General features: G+C 33.9%; 3 protein-coding genes across 3 annotated transcripts in view; 1 reads left to right on the forward strand and 2 right to left on the reverse strand.

Moving 5' to 3' along the window:
* The window catches only part of LOC134242211 (aspartate aminotransferase-like), a 10436-nt gene extending 7022 nt beyond the window's left edge, over positions 1–3414 (reverse strand). The window contains exons 1-3 of the mRNA XM_062724300.1: positions 3140–3414; positions 1261–1398; positions 999–1126 (exon numbers count right to left, since the gene is read on the reverse strand). Of these exons, the coding sequence (XP_062580284.1) occupies positions 999–1126; positions 1261–1398; positions 3140–3341 (468 nt within the window). The 5' untranslated portion in view covers positions 3342–3414. The remainder of the gene's footprint in view (positions 1–998; positions 1127–1260; positions 1399–3139) is intronic.
* Positions 3415–7067: 3653 nt separating this feature from the next.
* LOC134242209 (tudor domain-containing protein 7-like) overlaps positions 7068–26062 on the forward strand; it is a 40916-nt gene continuing 21921 nt past the window's right edge. Inside the window, exons 1-11 of the mRNA XM_062724298.1 lie at positions 7068–7223; positions 9581–9688; positions 9799–9904; positions 10205–10313; positions 11061–11246; positions 12739–12828; positions 15192–15330; positions 15652–15696; positions 15793–15945; positions 17430–17510; positions 18220–18287. Coding sequence (XP_062580282.1) covers positions 9607–9688; positions 9799–9904; positions 10205–10313; positions 11061–11246; positions 12739–12828; positions 15192–15330; positions 15652–15696; positions 15793–15945; positions 17430–17510; positions 18220–18287 — 1059 coding nt within the window. The 5' untranslated portion in view covers positions 7068–7223; positions 9581–9606. The remainder of the gene's footprint in view (positions 7224–9580; positions 9689–9798; positions 9905–10204; positions 10314–11060; positions 11247–12738; positions 12829–15191; positions 15331–15651; positions 15697–15792; positions 15946–17429; positions 17511–18219; positions 18288–26062) is intronic.
* On the reverse strand, positions 18932–20853 carry LOC134242213 (BTB and MATH domain-containing protein 38-like). Its single transcript, XM_062724302.1, has 2 exons — positions 20568–20853; positions 18932–19739 (listed from the first exon to the last, which is right to left on the reverse strand). Exons 1-2 carry the CDS (start codon positions 20818–20820, stop codon positions 19198–19200), a joined length of 795 nt encoding a protein of 264 aa, XP_062580286.1. The 5' UTR covers positions 20821–20853; the 3' UTR covers positions 18932–19197.

Genomic DNA, 26062 nt, shown 5'->3' on the forward strand with positions numbered 1-26062 from the left:
CCTGTTTTTGATGTACATGTACCGTCGTAGGTTTTACTTCCACCTGTAGCAGATAATGCATCGATACCTCTCTGCTGCTTCATGGTCAATTCTTATGTGCTTGTAAAGTGTCATCTCTACAAAACTCCTGAGTGCAGATGCCTATACACGCTTTATTAAATTCCTCCTGGTATTTCATTGAACTATGCATCCATAGCTTAAAAAATAAAAGAGAAAAAAGTTATTACACAAATGACCATAATGAACATCATCCAATCCGGCACCAAAAATGCAGTCTAATCCGGCACAATTTCCATTAAAATTAACCGATTCCAATCCAGCACATGTCAACATTTTTAAATCGAAATATTTTTGTAATAAAATGGGTTATAACAAATAAACATATAACACCAGGTCAGAATTACTCCAAAGTATCATTTGTTAGCCACTCTCCTGCTGCTGGATGCATAAAACTGTCAAAATCGAAGAAAAAACAACTCCATGCCGCTTCAAACTCAATCGGAGAAATTCTGCAGTCTTCAGTCGTTAAATGTTCAAGTTTAAGAGACGATAGGAAAAGTAGCAATTAAACACACTAATAAGCATTTTACTAGAAATTCGACAGTATCTTCAGAACAAGCATATCTGACGGTTAACGGGGAATATTTACCGAAATCTCAGGTACCTACCTTTTTCGATTTGTTCCCGCCGCCATCTTGTTTTGTCCAATCCGGCACGGGATCACGACAGTGATATTGGATGCAGTAATATATATATGCTAGTATAGACGCACAAAGTCGTTTCGTAAAACATGTGGTTGTGCACATATTTAGATACTATAGCATGCTGCTGTTTTGATTGTGAAGAACTTTTTAAATTGCTCGAGAAAATTATTCATTAGGCGTAAATCTGTGAAAATTTCAAAGCAAAGAAATTGATGTTTTTGAGCTAAAAGAAACTTTCCAATAGACCTGCATACAAAAAAAGGAAGGTATCTAGTTAATTTTAAAATTAAACACCTCATTGATAAGTTTTGGCGTTAATTTCCAGGCGCTATCCAGATCTGTTTCCATGACGAATGGTGTGTGGTGAGCTAAGCGGGCCTGTGGTTTATACGTTGTCCACGAGGGCGATACCACTATAACATCTGGAAAGGAAGATTAAATGAATAATGATTTTACTTTTTTTGCAATCTATCATACTCACGGTGATGTTGGAAATATTAAAGCAAATATATACATGATTCCAAGATTTATGGAAAATACGATATATTTTTTTTACCTCCGTTGAATACATGCATAACGAGGTAGATGAGCTCCTTACTCCCGGGGCCCACGATAATATCGTCAGGGTCCACCTCATTGAACCCGTCATATTTCTGGTGGAAGTCGCATATTGCTTGACGAAGTTGTTTAAGTCCTAAAGAAATAAAAATAAGACTCGCTTCGGTGAAACATAATTAATCAATCAACAATCAAGACAAATCAAAGATATGTAAATACACAATTTTAACGCATGGAACAGGGACCTCGAACCCCACCCCTCTCTCCGACCCCCTACTTCCCTGTAGCCCCATTAAAAATCAAAGAATTCAAATCTTGTAAGAATAACCCAATAGGTATAGTAGACCCGGGATCGACTTAGAAGGGCCTGCGTACTTGGTAATTCCTCACAGGATATGCAGCCTGAAGGTTTTTTGGACACTGGGATGTGATGTCCTGGAGAGGTAGCCCCTTGACATTGTTAAAAAGTGTAAATGTACATAAAATGCTTGTCAATTCTCAACGCGTATAATTATATCTCAAATGTACTGTCGGCAGAGTTCAAGATGAAATGAATGGCTAATTTTGTAATCTGATTTATGAGCTACTCACAAGCTTTGCTTTCATAATGAAAAGAGATGTTCAATGCTATTTAACTTATTTTCATGCTGTTACACGTAAATAAAAAAAAAAAGTTGCCATATCCAATCCCAATGGAAAAAAAAAGGGGGGGATTTCTAGCTTCTCGACATTCACACTCAAACGTGTTGCTTTAAGGTCAGAAGACACGTTCCTCAAAAATATATAATTTTACCTGAGAATTTGTCATTGAATTCTAGGTAATTAAACTAGATTCCTCACAAAAAATTGGGGTACCTTACCAGGCATTTGGACAAGATACCATAGGGGGATATTTCTTATATAACCCTTATGGGTAATCTTCTGAATGGCCTATTTCACAATTTTATGTGAACTTATATTTAAAAACATTTTAAAAACAATGTAGAATTCACAAGAGAATGACAATTATGCATAATGTTTAATATAAAACCAAGATTTACAAAATATGTATTTGAGGAAGGTGTCATCTGACCTTAAATGGTTACCAACTTGGATCAGGTAACACGTACGCTATATTCAGCAGGAAATATTATCATAAGTAAATACAAAAGACGTGTTCTACGCAACAGAGTCTGATATGTTCTGCACATTTTATAAAATTTTCCACTCCACAGGTGATCACCGAACGATTTTTTAAATGTTATTCGTTAAAATTCTCTCTCTCTCTCTCTGTGTGTGTGTGTGTCATTAAATCCTTGTGGATATATAAGGATGCCTATTCCAGCTGGATTAACATCTTAACAATAAATATACATTTTTGTTCTAATTAAGCGCCCCTTCCCAATTTTGGCAGCTTGCACTTCGGAAAAAAAAATGCGCGGCAACCTTGGTTATTTTACATAGGCATACTATAAGTTCGAGAGATACCGGATTTATTTCTGGAGTAATGTAAGGACATACACCGATAAGCTGTTGACCACACCGATTTATTTTTATCGTAGAAGTGGCGTATTTATTTAAACTTACTGCCAAAGTCAAGGTCTATATCAGCATAAAACATGGGGAAAAAGAAGGAATTTCACAATATAATTAAAAGAAGGTTAACTCCCCTCTAAACTGTTTAATCATTTTTTACAGTGGAAGCAAAGATTTTGCACAAATGCATTAGGGGAATATTACAAAAATGTCGACAATGAAACTGTATGTGAAAATATTATGGCAACTGTTTTCGCCGGAGCCTTGCAAATTACTGCCACTTTTCAGAGAAATAGAATAATAAACTAATTCCCCTACAGTTCAGTTCTTTGAGCCGTGATCAATATTCTCGGCAGGCCTACCTGCTACTGGGAGGTAGGCGTTCTCCCCGGCGTGATCCTTCAGGGCCCGGACAGCCGATTCTACCACGGGGAATGGGGACTGTCCGAACGCGAAGTGGTAAATGTTCCGTCCAGACTGGATCAAGTCCCGGATGTGTTCATTAAACAGGAGGTTTGATGCCGGAGCATACTCCGCCAGATCCGTCCGCACTAAGTCGCTCATCGTCAGCTGTTCGGGGTTTACGGAAGCACGTCTGTGCACGACTTCCAGTCGATTTATTGGAAATTCACTAGATAACTTGGAACATATGCAGTGTCGTATAGTCAGGATCTGTCCACAGTGTAGAGGTCACCTGTGGTTAACTCTGGCCACTACCGAGGTTAATATCTTGTGGAGTACTGTATTTAAATGTACTTTTTACCCGCATATAAATAGATTTTAAATTTTCATAATAAAAAGGTATTATATAGTGAAAAAAAGGTAAAGATTCGTTTGGAAAATTGCAGAATAAGATTTTGAACATCAAAGAAAAGTTTTCAATTTCTAAACTTTCTTAAGATGCTATATAATTGCAACATTTGAAACCAAGATATAGATTCTAAAAGATGTGTTTGTGAAACACCGATTCCCCCGTGTGGCAACATAGCGAAGGTTAAATTTTCTCAAATGTGCAAACCAAAGATGTTGATACCCTAAGAAAGGCCTTCTCACAAGAAATACAAATGTGAAATATGAAAGTCCTGGCACCACCTGTTAAAAATCTATGGCCAAGGTTAACGTTTTTCAAAAGGTAGTTCAAACTCCTGGGTCAAGGTTGTTGGCTTCTAGAGAAAGGCATTGTCACAAAGATTACATTTGGGAAATATGAAAGCCCTAGCCCTAACCGTTCAAAAGTTATTACCAAGGTTAAAGTTTTTTTAAGTACATCAATCTCCAAGGTCAATGTAAAAGGGTTAAAGATTTTGTTAACTTTTGCACAAGAATTACTTATGTGAAGTATGAAAACCCTAGCCCTTAACTTTCAAAAGTTATGATCGAGGTTAAAGTTTTTTAAAAGTAGGTCAACCTCCAAGGTCAAGATCAAAAGGTCAAAGTTGTGGGTACCCAATGGAAGGTCTTGTCACAAAAAAAACATATGTGAAGTATAAAAGTCCTAGCACTAACTGTTCAAATGTTATTGCCAAGGTTAATCTTTTTTGTAAAAGTAGGTCAATCTCCAAGGTCAAGGGGTCAAAGTTTTTGGTACCCAGTGAAAGATATTGTCACAAGAAATACTAAGTTTTATGTGAAGTATTAAAGCCCTAGCCATTACCGTTCAATAGTTATTACCAAGGTTAAAGTTTTTTAAAAGTAGATCAATCTCCAAGGTCAAGGTCAAAAGGTCAAGTTGTTGGTATCCAATGGAAGGCCTTGTCACAAAGAATACATATGTGTTGTATGAAAGTTCTAGGATCAACCATTCAAAAGTTATGGCCAAAGTAAACATTTTGGAATTTTGGTGTAAAAGTGTTTCAAACTACAAGGTCAAGAGGTCAAATTTGGTGATAGTTAAAGAAAGGTTTTGTCTTAAGGAATACACCTGTGAAATATGAAAGTCATACTAGTAGTCCCACCCAGTCAAAAGATATGGGCAAGGTTAAAGTTTTTGCGGACAATCAGACAAGCAGACAAACAGACAGACGGACGGACAGGGCAAAAACTATATAACAGTACCCCCGAAACTTCGTATACAGGGGCATAATAAGGTGTGTTTGTGAAACACTGATGCCTCCGTATGAGTTGTCTTATGGCGAAGGTTAATGGTTTTGAAATGCAAGTCAAACTCCAAGATCAAGGGATATTAATTGTTTTTTTTTTTTTATGAAGTCAAAGTTAAAAGTTTTCTAAAAGTGATTCAAACTCCAAGATCATTGTCAAAGGGTTTTAGATTGGTTAAAATTAGCGGTATGCAGGGGAAGACTTTGTTCTAAGAAATACACTTGCTAAATATATAAGCCCTAGCCTCAAGTGTTCAAAAGTGGAAAGGTTAAAGTTATTTAAAAAGGTCAAACTCCAAAGTCAAGGTCAAAAACGATAAAAACGCTCAACATTTTAACCGAGACAGACAATTAACAGATAAACTTATATTGCAGGAATTTCACAAATCTTAAAGTCTCCATTTCGTACATTCTTTTGAGTCGTATTTTGCCTGACTTGTTTCATACCAATCGTTACCTTTGTTTTTACTAAATTTGACTACGTAATTTTCCGTCTACATAATCAGTATATTTAAACAAAATGCTTTCTTTGGTTGTTAGTACGGGAATGAATGTCGCAGCTGTTGCAGAAAAAATACATATAAATTTTTTCGTAAAAATTTTATGTAAATTTTTTCTGCAATTGCTGCGACATTCATTCCCGTACTAACAACCAAAGAAAGACATCTTATTGTTTATATTTATATCTGTTATTAAATAATCATTTAAAGTAGGATTAAAAAGATTAATTATTGTATTAATGATGCGGACGTCTTTGTACGTTTTATTGATGGAACAGCCACTGATCAAGAAATCTGTACAGGTGGGCCTGGTGTAGTTCATGCACTGATTAACGCAATGGGTTTTCTTAAGAAATAAAGGAGAACATATTAAGTGGATGTAAATATAGAGGGATCACGGCTGATGTGACCAGTCCACAGGGGATGCCTACTCCTTATGTTTTCATGTGTACTGTAAATAAATAAGAAAAGCAAAGCCGGATGACCTTTTTAAGAAATGTTCTACACTAAATTAACAACGAAGACAAGGAAAATGCTACATTTACATACAGCTTGGTCGTATAAAAGTATATTGCAAAAATCAAATAATTAAAGAAATTGGCTACATCGTCCATGCAGGCATTTAATGTCGGGGAAAAGGGGGGGGGGGGGACTGCCACTTTTCCAACCGTAATCTTTCAGTGTTGCAAATGTTCATTGAAAGGGCACGCCAAACTTTTTTTTAACAATGCAGAAAAATCTTTCCACGGGAAAGTATTAAGGTACTCCTATCCTTGGGTTCTGAAAATCAGGCATTGACTAATTAAAATGCTCACTAAAAATATTTATGAATTCTCGAAGACATGTTTTTTTTTTTTACCCACGATTATTCTTCAAACTTCGTCTTTAAAATTAATCATATTATATTTAAGGAAAATAAGTAAATCTCAATGAATTAAATTTTCAGGAAATGCGAATGAAATCACCAACTATGCATTTTCCAATTCAACTTTGATTAACAAACATATTTTAGAAATAAGATTTATAGGTATCCAAGCTTTTGAAGAAATTTTTATACTTATAAGGTACTCTAGTTTCTTCTGTTTATTTCGATCATTTTACAATGCATAGTGTATAAAGCTTTTCCTATCGTTGCAAAACACCATAGATCAATTCTAATTTCATTTAATATTAATAAACATTGGTATCTATGGTAAGATTGAAAGAACCCCAATTTCATTAAATATGTAATTCTAAGATACTTTTATAGGGTAAAAAATTTCTTCTTTTTTTTTTATACGTTTCTTAGAACTTCAAAGAACCTTGAAACACATTGAGAGGTATAGAATGAAAATTGTTACATGAAAAGATTAATTTTCAAGCTTCACTCTGGGAGTTTTTGAATTAAATTATAATTAATTTAATTGGATAAATTAAAGAGTTATCCTTCCTGATTGAGGATCGGAGTACCTTAATATTATATTTTCGATGGAAAAGCCCCCCTCCCCTCCCCGAATTATTAATTTTTTTGTTTTTGTTTTTCGTGCTTGGGCGGGCACTTTGATTATTTTCTTGTAAATTTTCCAAGTCTTGTAGAGTGACTTGGACCATCCTTGGAGAAATGTCTGACCCGCCTGTTTACACTATTTTCTTTCTTTTCTGATATTCATTTCTTCATCAACTTTTGGCGCCAAATGTCTAAAAACGGAAGGGCACATGTCACGACAAATCTTGGTACAACTTACTGTATTTCAGAGAAAAAATTTTCCCGTTTCGATTTCGATTTAATTAAAAAAAAAAACTGAAAGACAAGGAGAAAGTGTTCCAATTATTACAAGGCGAGATCTACATGTATTATTGAGCTGCAGGTACGTGAGAATTCATATCTGTAATAGCAGAAAATCTTGACAAAACACTTTCTTTTGTAGATTTCGAATTTCCTCGTGAAAAAGTTTCAAAGTTTGACACTCTCTTTCTACTTCATATTTCTGGTTGATTTGTGGATTAATTTTTCCTGCAAAATAAGTTTTAAATTAGGAAATAGTACAGCGGGACAGGGGCTACTCTATAAGATATGTCTTTGCATTTAATTTCAAGATTTTCCACAATTTTGTTTTCTTTAAATGTTTTGATGCACATAAACTGCCCTGACTATAGGCAATCGATATCCTAGTTGTAGTGTAAACATAGCCTGCAGACAGATTAATATTCCCACGCTGGCTGCAATGAATGAATGAAAGCTGATTGATATACATGATATATGATATGGGTGCAGTATGGGAGTTGGGGAGTGTTAATCTCAGCGAGATGGGTAGAGACTAAAATTTTTCGGAGAGCTACAGTTCTGCAGCTACAGCTTAAATACATGTAGTAAGCCCATAAAAAAATGTTGCATTACAATTAACTGTATCAAAATAGAGCAGATTTGCTTTATTACATATTTAAAGACATCTACTAACCACTGGTGTTGTGTTGGACAATAACCTAACACAGGGTTCGTTATATACACATATTTATTCTGCTACAAACTACATCCAGCTATATGAGTTACAAGATATAAACTGTGTGCGCTCTCTATAGGTTCTCACACTCCCCTAATCTCATGGAGATGGGTAGAGACTAAAATTTTGGTCTGACGTCTACTACCCATCTCAGTCCATTCCCACACAATGTGATTCGGGGTTTTTTGCCCCGACTTCGACCGCTCGTTTCAATTAAAACAGGCTGAAATGAATTAGCTGCCCGCTTCAACTTTTTCCTATGAACATCTCTTTAAGTTTCTATCACTATAAAACTTTCCTTTCTTACCTTTAAAAGATTTAAATCCAGCAAATTATAAAGTTGTTTATTTTTCCTAGCAGCATGATGGCTGTGTGCTTTTCATTTAAACCACCGATGCTGAAGAGTTCCACAATAATCTGTTTCTAAAAATTTTTTGTTCGCAATAAATATACAGTTTTTTCAATGGGTGGCACTGTAGCGTTCCGGTCTGTCAACATATTTTTTTTTCAGAGAGCTACAGTTCTGCAGCTATTCTAGCTGTGGTTTGGGGCCTGTTCCATGTCATATGTCTCTGTTGGAATTGATTTCAGCAAAGTAAAATGTAGAATTAGGTTATTTGGCAACCATTTAAATAATGAAAACAAATCAGAAAAAAAGAAATTCTGAGTTATATATATAATTATTCTAATGTTACATATTTATTGAATTTAAGTCCTCAGAATCTGACAATCTTTTACAAATCCTAGGAATCTGATGCTGTAAAGTTAGAAGTGGGCATATGGAAATGGCACACTTACAAGCCCAAAGGACATGTAACTTTGGAGGCTAATCCTTCATAATGTGTTTAACAATGTACTTTCACTTTAGAATCAAGTTATCAATTCATTTATCAGAATGTTTTTCAATTTTGCATTAGCTCTACTGGTCAGAGACCAGAAGAGCTTATGCGATAGCAAGGTGTCCGTCATCTGTCCATCTGTCTAACTAGCTGTCCGTCTGTCTGTAAACAGTTTTTCAAAATGCTACTCCTCCTACAGTTTTGGTCTGATTTCAATATAACTTTGCACACAAGTAGACCACACTAAGATACATAAATTAATGTATTGGTTTTTTATTTTGATGTACAGTGTTGCCATGGTTTAACCTACATATTATATTGATTAACAAAAACAAGGCATGAGCATTGTTTACATTATGAAGAATTCTTTGTCCTGTAAATTTTTGCTGATCATTAGAATTGCCTTAGTTAGGAATTGTAAAAATTAAAATTGGTAAAAAAAAATTCAGTTGAAACTATGTCCATGCTCCTTTAAAATGCTACTCCTCCTAAAGTTTTGGTCTGATTTCAATATAACTTGGCATACAAGGAGACTACACTAAGATACATAAATTATTGCATCGGTTTTTGATTTCAATGAACGGTGTTGCCATGGTTACTAAAAATAGAAATTTCTGTGAAATTCCTTTAAAACGCTACTCCTCCTACAATTTTGGTCTGATTTTAATATAACTTGGCACACAAGTAAACTGCACTAAGATACATAATTTTATTTATTGCTGTCTGTTGCAAAGTTTCAAATCCAAGTGCTACTTTTCCTTTGTTATACATACAGACCAGTAGAGCTACATGCAGCCTCATCAGAGACTTCTGGTTTATAAAAAACCTAATAAACATGAAGAAATAATATGTAAGGAAACCGTAATATGTGATCTTTTTTTCTAGGTTCAAAATCTGAAAACCATTAGACCATGGCATTAGAAGAGGTCAAGAGCATGCTGAGAGCAGTTCTTATGAGCTGTAAAGAGGGTGTCCCCGCCCACATATTACAAAGTAAGTCTTGTCTACAATGTATTATGTACCCAGTCATTGACCACACAGAGTTCAGTAAACATGAAGGAAGAATCAGTCAGTAACACTGATTATAATTTTGTCTTTTTAAGGAGACTACCGTGAAATCACACAGGAACCTCTGCCCTTTAAGAAGCTGGGGTTTTCTAATTTGGATGATTTCATCAACAGTATACCAGATGTTGTCAGAGTCAGAAAGTAAGGAAATGTTTTTAATGCTGTATATATAATGGACTAGCAGGTTAAGAGCACCATGTGGTAAAAGCAGAAAATTAAAAACACTTCAGTTTGAATGTTTTAACGTGGAATGATTATTTTTCTAATTATCCTACAGACTAAATAGGATTTTTACTGGAAATGCATATTCATGCTTTGCCACTTCCCTGACTATTTGATAAATGCAAAATTTTCGGCATAAGTGCCTTTTAAATGTATAGGCAATATTGTGTTTTGATGCCACTTGTCTTTGGTGTTTAAATTTATCTTGTTTTATTGTAGGAATAAGCAGGGAGAGATTGTTTATCATGCTGTCGCTAACGAGGAGACAGCACACATACAATCTATGGTGGCCAAACAAAGAAGTACAAAGAAAAACAAAAAACTCAAGGTACATCTGATTAGGTTGTAGTATTCTGCACTGATATAATAATGTTTTAAGGAAGTTTTTAGAATGAATGAATAAATATTTTTTAATTGTTACAGTCAAAACCTGAACTTGATGGGTTTTATAAAAAAAAATATTTTGGGATTTCAGATACTGTATACAGGGTTATTTTCGCCCTTTTGCACTTGCGAACAATTTTGCCCCATTTTAAATTCTCCCAGTCACAGTTCTGTTTAAGAAATCATGCTGTATTCTTTGAATTTGCCCCATTTTAAATTTGCCCAATTATGAAGAGTGCAAAAGGGGCGAAAATAAAAGGGGGGTGAAAAATTCCCTGTATACAGTATTCAATGTAAAGCAGTGACACAAAAGAAATTTGTTGGGACTTCCAACTGACTTCAACAAAGCCTTGGATTTCTTCTTATTAAATGTCCCTTCCCTATTAGCTTCCCCCTCCCTGAAGTATTTTTCAATTTCTGAGAATAAGGACTCTTCTTTTTTTAACCTCAATTTACTTTTAGCAACATCAAATATGACATCAGGTTTGTGAACTTGCACGAAAGTTTAGCTAAATAATAACTTTATCAGTATTTTTTACAAAATTGATTGGTATTCCTATGGATTGAAATGTTACAATGTACAACAATATATGTTCCCTGTATTACATTACTATGGATCTTGACCTCATTTTCTTATCAAAATTAATTCTTATAAAGTCATATAGTTGGAGTTGTTTCCCTTTCACTGTAGCCTGCAGTCAGAAGACCAATGAGAAGAGCTGAGCCATTTAAATCTTTCTCCCAGGGGGGAGTTGTAAGACTCCCACCCAAAGGAAAACCCCCACCCTGGGGACAGAGACCCACCCTAGGGCAAGCCAATCGTACTCCTTACAGAGGAAGGCCTCCATTACTAGGCAAATCGCCACTCAATATACAGGTATGTATAAATTAGGCAATTACTCAATATACAAGTATTTATAAATAAAGCACCACTTAATATACAGGTGTATACATATACTAGGCAAATCGCTTGCGCCCGAGGATGACAACCCTACTCAGACCTGATAATTGGTGATGTCTCCCTTCTAAACAGTCCATAATAGTTTTATTATCATGAAGAATCTAAATTATCAGTAAGATAGAGTAGAAAATAGTAATCAAACCTCTGTATCCTCTTACTCTGCTCTGATTCAATTCCATACTTTCAAAATATCTTAATATGTCAACAGACAACTTTGACGTCATCGTTAGAATTTAGTGTTTACCGATCCTGCATATTAACAAATTTTATGTGTGAATAATTATAAATAAGAGTTATCTCGCTTAAACCACTATATTTTCATTCAAGGGGCGACAACAAACTTGTAACTCATCATGCTCGCTTGCTCTATTCATTGTAGTCTGAAGGGTGACAACAGTTGTCACCCTGCGCATGAGGGAGACATCACCAATTGTTTCACCTCACGTGACATGCTCTAAACCAATCAGATTGACTGTATAATTCTGAAGGATAATAATATTAGTTATCCAGATTCAATCAAGTGTGTACGAGGATATACCCCTGGTTTTATTCTATACACCCTGTGGCTTAAGGGTGTATGGAATACAACCTGGGGTAAATCCCCATACACCCTTGACTGGACCTGGAGAACGAATTTATTTCCTATATACCCATAAAAATTCTTTGTAAACATTAGAGTCTAATCAAATGTGTCTCAATTGATCTAGTAAGATAACTACGTACAACAATGCATTGTGACGTCATGTTAGTTGGTTTTTATCATAGAAAAAGTATGCATTGGAATGTCACATTTTATTTACCCCCGGCTCAAGTTGGGTGCACGGAAATTTACACCCAACTTTATAACCAGTCAAAGCTGGTGTTACAAGCTACATAGGAAATAAAGGTTTGTTTACGTAATGGAAATCACCACTCAATACACAACAGTTGTCTTTGAAAGAGTTCATGTGTGTAGATTCTGTTTAATAAGTTATGGCAAGAAGCTTTGATTCAAGAGATGCAATGCATGTAGGATTGGGCTTACAGGATATATTTATGTATGTATTAAGTTAAGTTGATATTTCATAATTATGTTGCTTAGAGCTTCCATGGCTTCTTTCCTTTTTGCACCAATGAAAGCAAAAAAGAAAGGAAGTAATTTTGTCGGCATAGATATGAAACACATTTAATTTGATATCACATTGATAGAGAATGACAAAGAAACAGTGGAAGAAGTATACTCTTCTTAGGTTAATGTATATTTTATCTTTAAAACATGGACAAATAGGTAGTAAAAAATATTTATTCAGTGCCCATGCAGAGACAAAAAAGCCTTTTTTTTCCCCAGTTTTTCCATTCATTAAATGTATCTTTTGTCTTAATTTGTGCATGTTTTAAGGATTATTTGTTGAATTTGTGTCATCTATAGATTAACTCTGGTGATGGCAACAGACGTCAAGTAACTGTAAACAGAGCATTTAACGCTGCAATGGTTGCCGCTACAACAGAACCACATGTGGTAATTCACTTCAGTAATCTAATCCTCTACTAAAAATTTAATCAACAATTTATGCATGCATAATTTCAAGAAAATTGTCATCAGTTTTGGATATTTTGAAGTCTTATGCAAAAAATTCTGAAGCTCTTTATTTTACATGTACATGTAAATGGACTCTTTGAAAGTGTATGTTTTCATTAAAGCTCTTCTCCGAAGGAGAAGGTGGTGTACTGTCTTACCCTTGTGTGTCCGTCTGTCTGTCTGTAACAAATTTTTGGTTGCATATGGTGGGATTCATTTTTGTTTCTGTTTATCTGTGTGTCTGTCCGAACCATACATAACAAATTTTTGTTGCAGTTTTCTCAGCAACTGCTCATTGCAGATGCTTGAAATTTTAGCACAATCTTTGCTGAGGCATGCCATATGGTGGGATTTATTTTTATATGAATCTGATGTCAACTTCCTATTTATCCATGCACCTGCCCATAACTGAAATTGTGTAATTAAGATGATAGCATATTTATACCCCCGCAAACGAAGTTTAGGGGGGTATATTGGAATCACCATGTCCGTCTGTCTGTCCGTCTGTCTGTAGACAAGATTTTGTCCGGACCGTTTCTCAGAAACTATTGGATGGATTTGTCTGAAAATTTATACACTTATTATTCACCATATGAAGGTGTGCACCTGGGATTTTCATCATGATTGGATGATTTTTCTGCATTTTACAGGCATTTCTTCTTTTTTCTTTTGTGATTTTGTTTGGCTCATAACTAGGAAACTATTAGACTTACAATCATCAAACTTGGAAAATTTATGCATCTTGGGTAGACGGTGTGTCACGACCTATTTCAAGGTCACTGTGACCTTTAATTTAAGTGATTTTTAAAAAAAAAAAAACAGTCTTTAAAATTTTAAATTTCATAATCCTAAAAAATGTTAAAATATAGTTGTATCCTTATTAAAAAATGCGAAATGAAGTAAAAACTTATTTTTTCATCATATATTTTACAGCAGATTCTGTAACAAATGTTAATGATTTGATAGGAATTCAGTTTGTCCCATGGGCATAATTATCAAGCACTGGTCAAGGAGAATTTTGATAGCAGAAATGCATGTGCATGTCAAATTAGAGAGAATTAATGAGTTCATTGTCGGGAGTTAACTGGCAAGAGCATCTCTAGATCTGATCTGATGCAGTGTTATCTTAATTTATCTCTTGGGAGTTGGGCAAAAAGAAATGGCCTTATAGTTGCTTGTGTTAATTAAGAGTTCTTGATGGCTGTAGTTCAGATAAAGATCTTTCAATTGGTGTAATGTAATTAAAACAAATTGATGTTTTAGTGTATGATTGAAACTGAATTAGTATTGTATAATATAATTAAAATTAATTATACATGTGTTCATTGAAAAAAAAATTACATTTCAATTTTTATATATTTGCAGCAAATTGCAGTCATGTCTCACTTAGAATTTTATAGTCTAAAGAATAATTAATTTTTGATTTTTTTTTATTAGACTGTAGCATTTCCATTATTTCATAAAATATGCAATAAACAATTTAAAGCTGCAGATGGATATTTGTTAAGCTCTAACACAGCCAGTTTAATTAGAATTATATATGATGTACAGAGCTGCCAACCCTTACGATTTTGGCGTAAGGCATACGAAATCAACGTCTAAAATACGCCTTACGATTTCTCTCTATATTCTTCCGATTTCAGTTTTTCTCATTCAAAGTATATATAAAAAATGTATTTTCATAGCTGGCAGTCTATATTTTCTACTATTATAATATATTCATAATTCTTACAACGCTTGCTTGTATCATCGTTTCAGTTTTAGAAGACGGATCACATTAATGTCAATGTTTTATAGTAAACAAAATGGAAACATGCCTCAGATTACATGTCCATTTACAAAACATCTTCAGCGACAGGGGGCCTAGGTGGTCCCTAGACCTCGCCTTACTATTTGTCATTTAAGAATGTTGGCAGCTCTGGATGTATTATTTGTTTTAATTAATCCCTACACTGTAAGTCTTTTAGAGATGTATGTACAATATTTTAAATATAATAAGAAATGGAAATTAGATCATTGAAATCTGTGTCAATCTGTTAATCAAGGTTACTTGATTTTCTTGCACCCTAACCAATTTATGATTATTGAACAATATTTGATGGGTGTATCATGCTGTGGCGGGGCACTTTATTAGACAATAGTGAACACCTCTTACTAGATCCATAAAATATTTCTGAATTGGCACCTACTCTGAAAAACCCAGCGGGGGTATTTGTCCCTATTGGACAGTTCTAGTTTCACCTCAGAGCGGGGGTATTAATAGTGAGCATTGGCTTCCAAACTTTTTTTTTGGGTTATTGTAGCCAGATACTGGTTTTGGCCACAGATTTGAGATACCTCCAAGGTTCGCCAGAAAATTTCAAAATGGGAAAGAAAATATTCCGTCAGAAAACATGAACACCAGTAAACAAAAACCAGAAAACACCAGTACGCAAAAACCAGGTATATATACAATAAAAAAGTAAGCTATACAGTAAAGATAACTAATACCAGAAAATAAAGCAGAAAAGAATCACAAACAGAACCACAGTAATTAGTCATTTACAGCATTTTATAAAATATCTGTTTTAACTTGAATAAGATTTTGATTAATACAAAAAACTTACTTGAGTAAAACCTACTTTGTTTTTCTATATTAGGTCTATTGTTAAATGTGTCGGTAAAATGAGAAACACACAATTTTTGTAACTGTTTATCAAATAGTTAGATTTAAAAGAATAAAGTGCAAACAAATCAAGAATTTAATGTACATATTTGTTTTAGTGTCCAAGCCCCCATTGAGGCAGAACAAACTTAATTTTGTTAAAGGTGAGACGTAAGATTGTTTCTGAGGATGCCTCTGAATTTGATGGAATATAAGGATTTAATTGACATTGTCTGACCATTCTGTTTTGTAAATTATAGTCCCTGATGGAGAGAGATATCTCCAAACTCTAGAAACCTATGCCAGAGCCAACAATATCAGACTGGTGTTTGACAGTATCATGACGAAGGTGACAAATAACCCTGGTTATGTCGGCTCCGTCAAATTTAACGGCAAAACCTACGGAAGTGGAGGTAAATGCTAAATAAACTCAAATTACAGTTGACTTTGGTATCTATATAACTCATAATTCCCAAATACCATGGATATGTCAAAGTGAATTGGGAATTCAAACTACTTATTCTTTGATATCCTGAATACACAGATGTCCCAAAGTATTTTCCCTGTACTGTTTGAGATAGTGAGGCAACAAGTTGCGGGAGGTATAATGCTTTTGACCCGTCAGTCAGTCCTGTTTTTTTTTTGTCAGCACAACTCCTCATAAACCGCTGCACAGAATTTAGTCAACTTTGCAGATATTTAGGACACAATGTATAGATGTACATATTATCAGGAAATTCTGATTCCTTTATTTTTTCCGGGAATTTCCGCACTTTTACACTAGATTTTTGGCCATATCTTGCATGCAGCATATAGAGATGAACAGTTTGTCAGCGCATCTGCTCATGAACCACTGCACAGAATTTCGTTAAACGTAGCATATATTTAGGACACAATGTGTAGATGTGCATATTACATGTACCAGGAAATTCTGATTCTGAATTTCGGCCCTTTTCTACTTAGATTTTTGTCCGTACCTTGAATATAGAGATTAACAGATTGTCAGCGCAACTTCTCATAAACTGCTGCACAGAATTTCGTCAAACTTTGCAGATATTTAGAACACAATGTGTAGATATGCATATTACTAGGAAATTGGGATTCCTTTATTTTTTCTGGCAATTTCAGCACTTCAAGTTTTGGGGGAGCATGGGGTATGTGAGCTTGCTCACTTTTTCTTTCATTTGAATATAAGTATGTACGCATAAGTGTCCTATGGAAAACTATTTTTGTTTGTCAGTGAACAGGTCTGACTCTTCTGAGTACCATTTCTTCCTTTTCTCAATGAATTAATTTTATACCATTGTATATAGTGATAGGGATGTCTGTCCATATGTCAATTATACTTGGGGATACTCCTCTCTAATCAACTCGACCCATACCACTATACAAATTTTGATGAGATTTCACAAAATCTTTCTCCTGTAAATTACAAAGGGCAATTTTGCATCTTTTTATGATCTAATTAAAACATCCATGGACACTGCCATTCTCTCTGTAATATTACGGGACAATGATTATGGAATCCTTATGTTTACATGATTCCATAAATTCATGAGCTTAACCAATCCCAACCAACTTGTTTCTCCCTCTGGTCCTGGACATGATTCTTTTGAACCATGCATGCTAGTATCATTTTAAATAAAATAGCTTTATGGTGAAATCATCTTATTCTATTATGATAATGTGTAGTCTTATCTCCTACACAGAAAGTTGAACATGTATATATTTATCTTTAATGCAAATTGACCTTGGCAAGTGATTTTACTTTCTAAATCTTCACTTTAATTGGAATATATTTTTGTTCGTTTAATATTTCTGTATTTTTGTTCAGACGTGAAAAGTTTTGTTGAGAATTCTATGTATGGATTTTATGATTTTGTGTGTTTATATACAGATGTGTATGGTAGTGAGGATGATTCTAAGTATGCCGCGGCTCGTACCGCAGTCCAGAGTCTCGGACTTCTCTCTTCATCAGGTGAGAAGCAATAAATGTTCTGGCATTATTTTAAAACGATAAAAATTGATTTTAATGTTTGAAAATTTTTACAAAAAATTAATTCCATCATATTATGATAAAAAACTTCAGATTTGAGGAAAAATTAAGCAGAATTTACTGCAGAATCACATGTGTTTGTGGGGGTAATTTATTTCTTTGGAAAAAATACTGTTTTAAAATTTGTTGGGAGTTGAATCGAATTTCATGATCAAAGATAGTTATGTATTTTAAAGAAAGTTGACTTGGAATTGAATTTCATGTTTGTTGAAGAAATGTAGTTATGCACATGAAAATTTACTTTTCCTGTTTAAAGGTAACTATAAATTTATCGGTCTCTTCATCCACCAAGTATAAAAATTTAGCCCCCCACACCCACCACAAATGCCCTCACATACCGGTAAATTACTGGCAGAAGATTGTTGGTTGCTGCAATACATATGCTTAAGTAAAAAATAAACCTTGATATTTCCTGTTTATCTAGTATTGACAGAGTTGTCTTTCATGACACACAAATCATTTCATCAAATTTTGCTATAATGGTAAATTTTTGTTGTTGTTGGTTAAATAGAGTTCTAACTTTTTTGACAGTTCAAGTTGATGGATACATATTTTTTTTCATTAAATAAATCTGGTCCAATAACAAACCCCTCTTTATATTTATATGATTTTTAATTAAAATTTATTTTAGCAGAGAACAGCTCATGTACACAAAGTCCATTAACATCAGAAGCGGAGGTCAAGGAGCGAGTCAGAGAGGTGAGTATAGGACTTAGAGATGTGAGTTAGTTTAGTTCACCATCGATTAGTTAATCAGGGTTGTCACTAAGAATTGAAATAGCAGTGTACATTAAAGAAGTAGATGGAGAGTTAGGATTACATCATTATAATTAGGTTGGGAAATTACCCAACCCCAAGTCTTAAGGACAACCATTGTTAATGATTAGTTTTAACGGACTTCTACAGCTGTAGTTGGCTAATTCCTCAACAATTTTTACTTTGATTAATTAAATAAGGTTATCTTTTGTCGCACGTGGTTTTAAGAACTGTTGCATAGATCTCTCTATGAAGGGGGATAACTCAGTAAAATTCCATTTATATGGCCCCAGGTTCTTGAATTTGTGCTTAATTTAATCACATTGTAACTTGAATGAAGGTGTGATCTGAGAATGGCTTTATGTTCCAAGCTTTCCAATTTAATTTATTGTATTAATATACATGCTTTTGCGTTTTTTGAATAATTTTAACAAAGTTCAATTTTATTGTACTATTTTTCTACCTAAACAGATGGTAGCCATTGGATAATTCTGTTTGGCCATTTACTCTCCTTGTCAGATTAGGATTTAATAAATTTATATCAGTCAAGAAACGTGTTAATTATTAAATTTATTAACTACAAAAATAACAAACAACTTAAAGTGATTGTAAAAGATCATGTATTAATTTGTGTTTCAAGTGATAACTTTCTGGCCAGTTTAAACATAGTTCAGACACAGCACTATGCAGAACTATGCAGTACTATGCAGTTTGAAGTGTTTTAATGAGACATTTTGCCAGTGAGGTGGTTAATTCTGAAGACTAGCTTTGTTGCTTAGGATGAAGCTCCAAATCTTACTGTTATAAATTATGTTCATTTCCAAATTTCACTGTAATCTAGCAATGATATTTATCATTTCTTTTCGGGGGGTTTGGGAAAGTATCGTCTGAGGTGTTGCCCCTCCCCACACAACTTCCGAACCTCAAAGTAGATTTTTTCGTTACAGTCTGCACAGCTGTAATTGAACGCGCTGTCAGCAATGTGTCTGAAGCACCTCTTACTGGGGGTATCCCAGAGTTTCTGTATGCCCTGTAAACTCCTCAGCATGTTGGCTTTCTCCATCCTCAGGGTCTCACAATCCAGCATTGTCCGTCTGTCTCTCTGTGTAATGTCATTAGAATAGTCGCGGAGCATCTCTATCTTGTCATGATAGATCTGTAACACTGTCTTTGATGACAGCCGTTTAATCTCAGGACTTGAGTCCAGTTCCTCCAGTGTCTTAGTTTTGGCGTACTCCATGCACTGTTTATAGAGGGACCTTAGGTTGTATTTTTCGGCCAGGACTAATATTCCCAGAGATCTATCCTGGTTGATGAGAAACTGTTCACATCTTTCCTTCACACGATTTATTTGGAATTCATCAGAAAGTTGTAGTAAAAATTTCACATTAGTATCTATAAACAAAAATATAAAGTAATTTGGGAATTTGCATATCTGTCATGCAAGTCTTTTATTTGGAATTTCAAACATTTGATTAAAAACAATTATTAATGCCCAGCAAAACAATTAACAATTTTGTTATTCTTTGTTATTGAAACTAAATTTTCAAGTTTTCTGTTATACTTTGGTGAACACATGTGGATATGTTTCATTTTCCATTAAATTGAATGTTTGAACTAAAGTGTTTATTTTTCATTAATTCCCATTTAGTCATCAGTATATTGAGATTAGCATCAAACTGATGATAAAGCTTGATAATAAAACAAGTGAACAAAGATTAAATCTTTGTCTTCATTAGGAGTTAAGTTTTAAGAATAAATTCTTCGTGTGAGATTAGATCTGAGATAAGGTGTAAGATCTGACAATGATTTAAAAACACTCAGACATGCAACTCCGTTTTCCAGCCAAACATTGTAAAATAACACGAGATCCACGTAATGGAAAAACGATTTATTCTCCTTGTTGTTTATTAAATGAAAACACTTCAAAGATAAGTTAGTTTGCTGATCAATATTTCTAATACTGGGGAAGGGAATATTTTAGGACAATGAAGAGTCCTCAGTGATAACATTGTACAAAAATTTCGAAAGAAAAGTTTTAAAATTGTAAAAAAGAAAGGCCCTGAGTGCTGAGTAAAGGTCAGATTTTGGTGATGTCTGTGTATGAATGAAAAAGTCTTAAATGGAATGTAAAACAACATATAATCAATCAATCTTGTAAGTTTATATGAGATGCATTTCTTTGTGGAGTAAATACAATTATAATGCAATAATTAAGTTTACCTGAAATAGGTTTCTGTGTGGAATAAATACAGTGCAATAGTTCCGTAACTTCTTGTAAGTTTTTATCAGGCATTAAGATTTCCCGTAGACCCTGGGGACTTGAACATTCCTCCAGAAACAGCTGGCGCCACACGGGGGACCACTCGGCCAGATACTGTTTGTGGACGTGGAGGGGGGTGCCACTAATCACCAGGGTCAGGTCGCTCAGCTCGTCGGGCTGGGTAAAATCCCGTAAGGCTGACGCATCTGTCATGCTTAGATTAGGTCGGTCTCCATTGCTGGGTGGGGGGGGGGGGGGGGGCTGAAATTAACAAAAAAATATTTTCTTATTCATATAAACATATAATTGCAATTTTGCAGGAGTAAGATTAAAAAACATAGAATTTACCTTATATAGTTTTAAAATTCCAATCAAAGTAATGCAGTTTTTTTCCAGTCTGAGAGAATTTTTATTAGACAAGGAATTTTCATTGCAATCTGTAGTGCTTATACATGGTATACTAGGTGTGTAAGAATTTACTAAATACACCAAATAATGTTCCTGTAAGAGACCTAAGCTGGTTACAATGCCCTAAACCAACAATGGTATATGATGTAACCATTTTACGATAGGCCTGTTCTTATCAGTTTAAATAGATACACATTTAAACTGTACACAATACACTCATATTCGTTGACAAATTCTCGTTAATGTGCTATTTTTACATAAACCGTTTTAGAAGGGGGTGTTTTGGTCTAGCCATTTTCTTTTCATTTAAATTACCCTTGTATGTTTGATCATTTCAGATTTGATCTTACATTATATATACACTAGGGATGTTACATCAGTTGTTTGAAGGTTAAGCTGTATCTTTTCTAAAACTACCGGTATACCACTTTTGTGTAAAAGATTTCAGGGGAAGTGATATGGTCAAGAATATAATTGGATTTCTTTTGTTTTGAAATTGAATATTTTTTTAGAAATTAAAAAGGAAACAGCAGCAGGTCATCTTTGCTTAAGCCAAGGGTTTCTGATACAATACTCTCCTCATAAACCCTTGGCATACGATGTTAAAGAAAAATTCGAAATTTTTTCTGAAGTTTTGATTCGAGTCGATCGACACCGCTTGACCAATCAGCTATTGTTTTTTGTAAATGATGATATCTGCTTTTGGGATATATATCTTGACTTTTTAATTCTGGGGAATGTAAAGCTCAAGTAAACAAAGATACGTAGGATAAAATGGCATTCTATGAATAGCTATGGTGTCATCCGATATCTTCAAAATACATGTATGTGATTAAGAATCTATATTGAAGCTGTAGGTTTTTACTTTGAATAGCAAATAAACATAACTCAATACTTTCTTCTTAATTATTCTTCAAAAACTTAGATTTAATTGTTTTTAATATGCTTCTTTATTTCTGTCGATAATGCAATCTGTGTGATCACTTATTTTGACTGCACTGTATGCCAAGGGTTTATGAAGAGAGTATCATATCAGAAACCATTGGCTAGCTAAGATGGCAGTAGGCAAGCTGATTGAATTAAGTGACCTTAACACAAAGAAAGAAGAAAAGGGTAAAATGTGATGGTCTGATGGAAATCGAAAATTTTCATGTATCAAAAAACAGTTGTGTTCTTTGTTAGGACACCAGCCATGCATGATTTCTTATGATACATAGCTAACAACATCAACTGTATTTTCCTCTCAAACAAAGCATGTTTATTATGAATCTTTAAATAAAATTCAATCTGTGTAAATAATTGTCATCGAGTACACATATTAGTAACATCGATTTAGAACCGGGCATAAGTTTTCCCACTATTTATCTCAGTTGTCATTTTAGATGCTGAATGATATTTTACGAGTAAGTTAAGAAATTAATTCTTAAACATTTTGCTCATGAAATAAACAGCTGAATTCATTAATTTGTTTAATTAAAAATGTATGATGCTTTTTTTAATATCTTATTTAGAGCTATAGTTATTGTCATCCTGGCATAAATATTTCACATGCATTGCAATCATTTGTATTACAAATAACTGTACAATGTAATTAATTTTTGCATTTATTTACATGTATGTAATTTATATCTTTGAATTTTAGTTTTGCTATTTTAAGTTACACATTATGATATGACTGATGCCAAAGAAAAACAATGCTTTTCAGTATTTTTAAAACAAATATTTCACGTATTTTAAGCCCATTTGAGCAAAAGACTCAAGTGAACTTTTAAGGTCATATCTGTCTGTCATCAGGTAAATTTATTTTCTCTCCAAAATGATAAAGGATTTTATGTTTTGTTTCCTTTCTTTCCTTCTTTGTAATTTGCATATACAACATATTTTAATTTGAGAAGTTTTAAAAAGAAAAAGTCTAACTCTTCTATTACAGACTCTGAAGGGGTTTTCCATATACTTTTCACAACTTTGATAAAAAGTACTAAATCAAGAAAATTTCTCCAATATGGTAGATTTAAAAAGTTAACTTTATGATATGTAGCAAAAAACTAATAAGATAGAAAATAGGTGCAATTGAATTGTTTAAGATTTTATCTATGATTAAGTCAACATCCTTTTAAAAATAATGTCTGACTAATTCTGCATTAAAGAATAAAAAGATAAAATAAACAAACCTCAGTATGATATATTCAGTTATTCACAATGATTTAAGTAACGTCTGTGATCAGTGCATTATATACAGGGATTAGGAACTGCAGATCTTCACATTAGCGTACGACGGTGTGATTGTGAAAATAACCCGACCGGGCTTTAAATGTCTCTTGGAATATTATTCTCATGTACCAGGGGTAGTTTTTACTCAGATTCAATACAACTACAGAGTAGATGGGGTTAAACCAACAAAATTGAATGTTACATTTATTGCATGAAGAAAATCTTTCAGTTCAATATTTTTTCATTAAAGGGAGGGGAAGCCAGCATGGAAAACTTTTCAGGGTTGGAGAATTCAATGCCAGTTGTTTAATTATTGTGAGAAAAAAATCAATCATTTTAAAGATTTGGTGAAATCTTTCTTTACACATGAGTCTTGAAGCTTTATTTATGTTCCATTTAAGTAGCCATGATAACAGCAATGAAGATGTATGCAAATTTTAACGAACTTTTAGAAGACATGCTTTTTTATTAGCTCTTCTGAGCCAAAGGCTCAAAGAGCTAATGCTATGGCCATTTGTGCGGTGTGCGGTGTGCGGTGTGCGTTAACTTTTTAGAATATGGGCCATAACTCAAGAACCCTTTGGCCAATCAGTACCAAATTTGTCACAGGGTATCCTTGGCCCAAGGGCTACCATTTATACTAAAATAAGGGTTGACCCTAAAACAAGGGGAGATAATCAGGAAAACAAAACCAAAAGTACTAGTTGCTAAAAAATCTTCTTCTCCAGAACCACCTATCAATTTTCACCAAACTTACATACAAGGATCAGGATATGTTGAAGATTAAAAATTGTTCAAGGCATGACCCCAGGGCAAACTTCAAGGTCACTTTAAAGTTGACCTAAATTTACAATTAATAAAAATGTTTATATTTTGCTTCAAACTAGGATCATCAAATCTTGTAAGTTGATGCATTTTAGGACTTCACATCATGTTCAAAAGTAGGTCACGGTGACCTATTAATTTTGCAGGCATTTGTTTTCAAATTGATTTGAAGGCATATTTTGGACACTTTAAGGCCTATGATCACCAAACTTAGTCAGTTGATGCATCTTTTACAATCATAAAAGTAGGTCACCGTGCTTTTTGAACTTTATGACATCCTTTTTAAAACATTTAATCCCATTATTTCAGGCACTGAAAAATTTCAAATCTTGTAAAAGATCTTGGGACCTTAAAACATGAAAAAGTTGGTCACTGTGACCTACTTTTAGGATTTTGCAGGCATATGTTTTCAAATTGTTTAAAAGGCATAATTTGATTACCTTCAGACCTAAAATCATCAAACTTGGTCAGGAGATGCATCTTGGGACTCTGAAAAAGAACAAAAGAGTCAAGGTGACCTACTTTCGACATTTTATGGCTATATTTAAGTATCTTAGGTATTTATTGGCTTAGAATCATCAAACTTTGTGAGTTGATGCATCTTGGGTTTTCAGAGAGTGAATCAAAAATTAGGTCACGGTGACCTACTTCTGACATTTTATGGCATGTTACTTATTGGCTTAATCATCAAACTTTGTCCGTTGATGCATCTTGGGTTTAGCCAAAATGTAGGTCACGGTGACCTATTACATTTTATGGCTATATTTATGTATCTTAGGTATTTATTGGCTTTGAATCATCAAACTTTGTAAGTTGATGCACGGAGAGTGACGACCAAAAATTAGGTCACTGTGACCTACTTTGACATTTTATGGCTATATTTAGTATCTCCAGTACTTATCGGTTTTGAATCATCATACTTTGTCAGTGTGTTTTTCAGAGAATTAGGTCATGATGACCTATTTTATATCTCAGGTATTTATTGGCTTAGAATTATCAAACTTTCAGCAGATGCATCTTTATCTGAAAAATGTTGACTAAAATGTAGGTCACGGTGACCTACTTTTGACATTTTATGGCTATATTTAAGAATTCCGGTACTTATTGGCTTAGAATCATCAAACTTTGTCAGTTGATGCATCTTGGGTTTTTGTCGACCAAAAAGTAGGTCACAGCGACCTATTTGACATTTTATGGCTATATTTAAGTATCTTAGGTATTTATTGGCTTAGAATAATCAAACTTTGTCAGTTGATGCATTTTGGGTTTTAGAATGTAGACCAAGACGTAGTCCTAATTGGCTAAGAATCTTCAAACTTTGTCAGGTGATGCAACTTTGGTCTTAGGATACTTAGGGTTAGAGAATACAAGTGTTAGGATGTACAATTTATCAGAAGAGCGATTCAAGGCCCTTTTTATTTTGTTAGAAACTACTGAATTGACAAGAAGTAAAATTTGTGTTAAATACATTTGCAATTCAGAAAGATGAAATCAAATATCAATTAAGCTTTTACATACAGTTGAATTATTAGTACTTTACTTAAACATGTCAATGGTCAAAAGTTAAATTAGGCATTTTAGACCCATTTGTTAAATGTACATATTACACTAAGGGATTAAGATGGCAAACATTAAAATTAGAACCTTTTAAATCATTCTGCTGCCAAAACTTTCTTTAAATTTATAAATGACAGATGGTCAAAGAAGGGAATGGCTCTGTTTTATTGGTTAGAGACGTACACATGGAGAAGAGAAATGCTTCAAAGAATTTATTATAAGCAACTCTAAATGCTTTAAAACACATGTGACACACTATTTTAAAATAATTCCAATTGTTTAGCACCTTATTAAAAATACAATTAATAATACATGTAGGAACAGGAAGAAAAGATGTTTTAAATTATATTGATATTTTATACGTGTGTTTTTAATTATATTGATATTTTATACGTGTGTTTTTAATTATATTGATATTTTATACGTGGGATGTATCAGTAAACACACATTTGTT

The sequence above is a fragment of the Saccostrea cucullata genome, unplaced genomic scaffold (genome assembly GCF_032062105.1).
Source record: "Saccostrea cucullata isolate Sc308-1 unplaced genomic scaffold, CSIRO_AGI_Scuc_v1 ctg489, whole genome shotgun sequence".
NCBI classification, from domain to species: domain Eukaryota; kingdom Metazoa; phylum Mollusca; class Bivalvia; order Ostreida; family Ostreidae; genus Saccostrea; species Saccostrea cuccullata.